Below are 7,532 nucleotides of genomic sequence, written 5' to 3' on the forward strand. Positions count from 1 at the left end.
AATTTATTAACTGAACGCTGATGCATACACGAGACCCTTCATGTTGTCCTTCATCCTTGCTGATGATGATGACGACGATTGTGATGGTGATGATGATGATTGTGCTGATGGTGATGATGATGATTGTGCTGATGGTGATGATGATGATTGTGATGATAATGATTTTTATTATGATGGTGATGATGATGATGATGAAGACGATGATGAAAATGATGACAAACATGAGAGTGATGGGGAGAACAATGATTAGCATGATAGAAAGATGATGTTGAGTTGATTGTTTTTACGTTGTTATAATAATGATGATGTTGGTGATGATGGTTGTGGTGATGATGAAGGTGGTGATGATGATGGTGATGATAATGATGATGATGATAATGATGATAAGGAGGAGGAGGAGAACGACGACAATGATGATGATGATGAGGAGGAGGAGGAGGAGGAGGAGGAGGAGAACGATGATGATGTTATTTATAGATTTTTTTATATAGCTACAATGTTTAAGAACTGTCATTTCAAAGTGAAGCAATCTTTGAAACGTTCATTCCATCAACAAAAATAAAAACACTCCTTCTTCCACTCTCTCTCTCCATCAACAAAAATGATAACACTTTTTTCGATTCTCTCTCTCCACCAGCAAAAATGGAAACATTCCTTCTTTTACTTTCTTTTCATCAACAAAAATGAAAACACTTCTTCTTTCACTCTCTCTCTCTCTCTCTCTCTCTCTCTCTCTCTCTCTCTCTCTTTCTCTCTCCATCAACAAAAATGAAAACACTCCTTCTTCCACTCCTTCTTCCACTCTTTCTTTCTTTCTCTCTTTCTCCCTTTCTTTTTTCTCTCTCTTTCTTTCCATCAACAAAATTGAAAACACTTATTCTTCCATTCTCCCTCTCTCTCTCTCTCGCTCTCTCTCTCTCTCTCAGCGAATGTCACTTTTGAGTTTTGACGCCACTTTTTTACGTGAATGTTCGAAACCTGTACTAAAATTTTGGAAGCAGTTTCGCCATCCTGATTGTGTTTTTTTTGAATGTTTAATTTTACTAACATTTATTTGGTCGGTTTTCTTAACCTGAAATGATCGTTAACTCAATGACATCGTTCATGGTGGAAATAGTAAAAATGTCATCCCCTCATACTGATTTTTTCTCAATGTTCAACTTTTTATGGATTGAATATAGTTTGCAAATACTTTCAATGTTCTCACTACGTTATAGTTCAATTCCAACTCTTGGGTTATAGTTCAATTCCAACTCATGCAATTTTTTTATTGATGGCTGTGATCTTTTAAGAAGATGACAATCAAAACCATCTTAATTAACATAGCCTTCCTATTAATATCATCATCGTCACTGTCGTCATCATCATCATCATCACTGCCATCATCATCATCACTAAAAACAATACTATCACCAACAACACCATCATCATCAACATCAACGAAAAAACGTCATCATCATAATCGTCACCATCACCAACAACAACAATAATAATAATAAAAAAATAATACCAATAATAGCATCATCATTAACAACAACAACATCAACTTAATCACAATTATCAACAACAAAATTGTCATCAACAACAACACCATCATCACAATCACCATCATCATAATCCTCATCCTATCATAATCCTCATCACATCATCATCATCATCATCATCATCACCACCACCACCACTAACAATAATATTTGCAATAATAACAACCTAATCATGATCACCACAAACAACAACAACAATAACATCACCACCACTAACAACTATAACAATAATAATAATAACAACAATAACAACGACAAGATAGCGTGCCGAGGCATCGTATAATAATTATAATCCGACCTCGTTGCGTGCATTTCCACGATGATGATGATGATGTGATGATGATGTGATGATGATGTGATGATGATGTGATGTGATGTGATGGGATGATGACGATAATGATGTAATGATGATGATGTGATGATGATGATGTGATGATGATGATGTGATGATGATGACGATGATGGTGTGACGATGACGATGTGATGATGACGATGATGATGATGTGATGATGACGATGATGACGATGATGATGATGTGATGATGACGATGATGACGATGATGATGATGTGATGATGATGACGATGATGATGGTGTGATGATGACTATTGGATGATGACGACGATGATGATGATGGCGATAATATGGTGATGATGATTATTTTATATTTTATTAATTCATATATAAAAGTTAATGGAAACCACGGATGATGATGATGACGATGATGATGTGATGATGATGAGGAGGAGGAGGATGAATATGATGATGATTCATACTTAAAAGTAAATTGAAACCGCAACAAAATTATTATAAATTAAGGTCAAATTAGAAATGATTTATCGTCCTGGAGCAATCAAAATTCGCCAAAAACACAAACATCAGTTTTACAGAAATGGTATTAACTTAATTTATTTGAAATTTTTTACAGATAATAAATAAAACCAATAATTTTTTAGAATATTTTTTTTTAAATAATTAACTTATATGTTTTAAAAATTCATTGAATTTTTTCAAAATAATTGATTATTTTGTTAATTTATTTTGAATAACGATCTCAATTTTTTTAAATAAAAACCTCCAAAGTGTACGTGATATTGTAATGATCACAGAGGATAAAAAAAAGTTCATTCCATAAAAATCACAAAAGTATCATCATTTCAGTGTCTAATATACGCCTTCTCCTGTCAATGTTTCAAAATTATTCCGCAAAAACATCTCAACGCCCAGTATCATTTCAAAAAAATTTATTTTCTAACAAATGGTTCAGATCAATTTCATAAAAATTGTATAGAAACTTTCTTGCATTGCGATAAAAAATTAGCAGTGGAATGAAATGGAATGAGATAGAATAAATAAAAGTTGTTAGCAGTATAAATAGATTAGTAATGGAATAAGTAGGCTATTTAGTTTATTGCCCTAGTAGAAACTAAAAAAATGTAAACTTGATGACAACAATTTAATAAGAATCAAATAAAAACAAAATCAAATGAAAAAATCATCAATATATATTCCAGGAAATTTCTCCACAATGTACGGCATATGCAAAACTAAATTAACTATCTAGCACATAATCACAGAATGCAAAAGGTATTTATTGCCCTAACCCTAACCCGCAAGTCTTTCGAGGTCCTTCAACGGAGGCAATTTCGGCGTACGGTGACCGGTTTCGATTCGATTGTATGACAAAAATGCTTTAGGTATGCTTCTTATGGCATGTTTGAAAACTTTTAATTTGTGATATAAATAATTATAGGGAAAGCCTTAAACGATTGAAAATTTTATCATTTATTTTGAAAAACTGGTAAAATTGAAGAATGAAAAAAAAATTCCTCCTTAAAATCTTTTTAATTAAAACAAACAAATGAGGCACGATGTTGCGATACATTGACTAATACGATTTAAAGATTAGATATTCGAGTTCTCTTGCAAACAAATCGCTAGATTTAACATTATCTGATTTTCCAATTCTCCATTTGAAAAGGGATATGTGTGATTGTGTCATTGTTTGGAATGAATGTGTGTGGTTGTGTCTGGCGAGCCATTACATTCAATTATGAAATAACGTATGTGTCATAGTAAGCATCACATTATTCAAGTTCACATATATTAAAAATTTAATCAACTAATTTTACATTTTGTCAAACTGCCTGTGGTTCTAAATGAATGGCAATTATATTTTGTAAAAAGATAATGTGGATATATTGACGCAAAAAATTGTCATCTTTGTTTAAAAAATAATCTTCGAAACATTTCGTGAATACTTTTTGGTTAAAACAATTGAAAAAGAAACAAAATGCAAAATATGGATGAAGAAATTGAAGAAGAAATAAACTAATAAGCGAAAGAATGGAGTGGAACTTTCGTCCGCATTTCGATGATATTGATCACATGTCTGCTTTGAGTGGCGATGATCTCTGCCTGCACCATATTCTGTTTGTGTGTGTTTGTTGGTATGTATCTTGTTGGTATGCGTGTAATGTTTGTTTGTACGTACATTCGTATGTATGGTTGTATGTATGGTTGTATATGTGTAATGTATGTCTGTATGACTTTGTATATGTATGTTTTGTGTATATGTATGTTTTCATGTATGTGATTGTGTTAGTTAATTAAATTTATGAAGTAAAAATGAGTAAAAATTTACATGTGCGTTGTTTTGCTTGTTAAGATGCTGCGTGTGTGTGTGGGCAACTATCATCAACGACGCATCCTAATCATCACCCTAACTTTTATCACCATCATTGTTATATAACCACAACCACAATCATCACCATCATCAACACAATCATCATCACCATCAGCACAATCATCATCATCATCACCATCAGCACAATCATCATCACCATCAGCACAATCATCATCATCACCATCAGCACAATCATCATCTTCATTCTTCGCTTTTATTTTTCTCGCGGATTTTTTCAATGGGAAATAATTTCATACAGAACGTGACCAAGCATACACAACGTTAGGTAGTGTGTGTGTGCGTGTGTGTGTGTGCGCGTGTGCGTGTGTGTGTGCGTGTGCGTGTGTGCGTGTGTGTGTACTTATCTGTCTGTATGTTTTATTGCGTGCGTGTTTATCGATCGGCCACTTGAAAGTTTTTTTTTTTTAAAAATCTCTCGTTCAACTGGAAAAATCAAACCTCTTGAAAAAAATAAATTCCTTTTTCGAAACAAATATCAAATTAAAAACAAAGCCAAAATTATTTTGTTTAATGATTATCACTAACCTGGAAGTGGAATTGAAGCCTGGTCGGAGGGCTCGGTCGGAGTTGATCGGAGTCGATTTGAATCGGTCAGAGTCGATTGTAGTCGAACGTTTTACAGGAGTCGGAATAATTTTTCTACATATTTGTAATACAAATGTAAACAGAAATACAAAACATTTAAATACAAAACAAATAAATACAAACTACTACAATACAGATATACACAGAAATACAAAATAGAGGAAGACATGAAAAATACGCTCATACAAAAAAATTTTATCAAAAAAATTTAATATTGTTTTGAGCACCTTTTAGTTTGCTAAGAATTTTTCAAATTCCAAGTCGTGATTGATTTATGTTTGAAACTAGTTAAAGACTTTTCAGAATAAAAAAATTGTACAAACTTATAAGCGTTACAAAATTTAGTTCTGAGCAGATTAACATTTAATCTCATTTCTCATATAAGTTTTCATCTTTTCTATTGTTCTTGCGTCCTTGCTGTTAATCTCAAGAAAAGCACTGTTGATGGCAGAAATAAATTTTTATTTTTATTTATAAATTTTATTCACAGTTTATTATAGTATTTATTTAATTAAATAAAATATAATTCACCTATAATTTTTTTAACAACAATAAAACTGGAAAAAATTTGTTTTATTCTATTCAAATTGAAATATACATTTTTCTTATTACTCTTATTAACAGGCCATAAATTACATGTCCCTTTATTCTTCCGAGAATAAATTCACTGATGAGCCAGGAACATTACACACATTACGAAAAACTATTAATTTATGTACCTCCATCGCTCGCTCCACAATAATTCACTCTCATTATCTGCTTCGTTCGTTTGCCTTCCTTCGCACGCTTGTGTTATTTGCTTACGAACAACTTTCAAGATCCATCCAGCGAAAACACGCAAACAATAACAAACACACACATAAACAACACATACAACACACATATTAATATACGTATAACACATACAGACACACACATAAACAACACATACAACACACATATAAATATACATATAACACATACAGACACATACATACATGGAGTACATCGTCCAATCGATGAATTGGGTCAGCGGTGAGTCCTAGAATGAGCAAAAGTCCTATCCTTGACGAACATTTAAGTGCACAAGTTCCACAGATCCATACAAATGTACTATCGCCGCTTAGGAATTCTTGTGTTTGGCATACATATAACAGGCACTATCAAACAAAAGTGAGCATGAACCAAAAGCGATTCTACACCCATTAGTCCGCATTTTTCCAAAACCGTTGTACTTGGGACTTTGTCTTCCCACCTGATACTGGCAATCATACGCAGACACCTCATATGAAACTGGTCGAGCCTACAAATCCGATGACGGTAGAATCTCCAGGTTTCGCAGCCATACAGCAGTTAAGTTAGCACAACTGCTCTGCATACCGCAATTTTGGTGGCCAGGGCAACTAGGTGCTCTTTCCAACAACGTTCGATCGGTTGGTTGGTTGGTTGGCTGGTTGGTTGGTTGGTTGGTTGGCTGGTTGGTTGGTCGGTTGGTTGGTTGGCTGGTTGGCTGGCTGGTTGGCTGGTTGGTTGGTTGGTTGGTTGGTTAGTTGGTTGGTTGGTTGGTTGGTTGGTTGGTTGGTTGGTTGGTTGGTTGGTTGGTTGGTTGGTTGGTTGGTTGGTTGGTTGGTTGGTTGGTTGGTTGGTTGGTTGGTTGGTTGGTTGGTTGGTTGGTTGGTTGGTTGGTTGGTTGGTTGGTTGGTTGGTTGGTTGGTTGGTTGGTTGGTTGGTTGGTTGGTTGGTTGGGGTTAGTTATGAACGTTTGCTTACACAGAAAGCTTGATTGTCTAACAGCATATTTGAGCGAGCAATAATATTTGTGCCGGCCCACTCATTGTTTACACTGATAACAAATATCTCTTCTCCCACCTTACTTTTAATTCTGTACTGCGTGACGATGTTTGTGCATGTGCGTGCATGATTACAAGTGTGCGCGTGTGTATGTAACTCTGTATGTGCGCGTGTGTATGTGTATGTGCGTGTGTATGTGACTCTGAGTGTGTTTGTATGTGTAGGTTCGTGCGTGTATGTGCGTAACATATGTGCTGTTAAGTTCATATGTCTCCGTGTGTGCGTGTCAAAATGGTTTTGTATTCGCGTGAATGTTGATGCGTGTGCTGAAAATCGTCCACATGTGTGTGTAGTTTCACTTGGATTTATTGTACGTATTGAAGGCAAGTTGGGTCCAACCCTAACAACCCTAAGAAAATTTCATACGAAATATTGATTCCTCATTTTTATGAAGAATGTCTAACGGTTATCATGCACTGTTTCTTTTTATAGTTCATTCTTTTAAATACTCAATTTTTCTATTATTTCTTTTTATTAATCAATGAATTTTTTGGACGTTTGTTTTAAAAAAATTTCAATAATATTTCAGCAGTCGGAATGCTGTGAGTTTTCTACACTAGCGAAATCATTTCTGAAGCTGGTTGCCTCAACCGTTCCACAGAATTTTAAGAATTCAAAATAAAGGTTTCAAAAAGTAGTTCACAGCTCATGCATTTCATCAAACAAATCAAAATTTCTATAAAAATAATGAATTTATTGTGCTCAAAAATCTACTTGTTCAAGTTGTTTCGGTTAATTTTTAATTTAATCTTTCCTAACAACTAACGAGAAAAATAAAAAATTAAAATTATATAAGTTATTCAATTTTTATTTTTTATGTTTTTTAAAATTTATTTGCATAGATGAATGAGCGTGACGTTCTGCGTAT

At 34.0% G+C, this 7,532-nt stretch overlaps 1 protein-coding gene across 1 annotated transcript in view; it reads right to left on the minus strand.

The window, feature by feature from the left end:
- Window positions 1–1,106, minus strand: part of HELRODRAFT_165514 (hypothetical protein) — a gene marked incomplete at both ends in the record, with an annotated part of 3,647 nt that extends 2,541 nt beyond the window's left edge. Inside the window, 2 exons of the mRNA XM_009032079.1 lie at window positions 937–1,011; window positions 1,073–1,106. Coding sequence (XP_009030327.1) covers window positions 937–1,011; window positions 1,073–1,106 — 109 coding nt within the window. The remainder of the gene's footprint in view (window positions 1–936; window positions 1,012–1,072) is intronic.
- Between the last annotated feature and the right edge of the window lie 6,426 nt (window positions 1,107–7,532).

This window comes from Helobdella robusta, assembly GCF_000326865.2.
Source record: "Helobdella robusta unplaced genomic scaffold HELROscaffold_8, whole genome shotgun sequence".
Lineage (NCBI taxonomy): Eukaryota > Metazoa > Annelida > Clitellata > Rhynchobdellida > Glossiphoniidae > Helobdella > Helobdella robusta.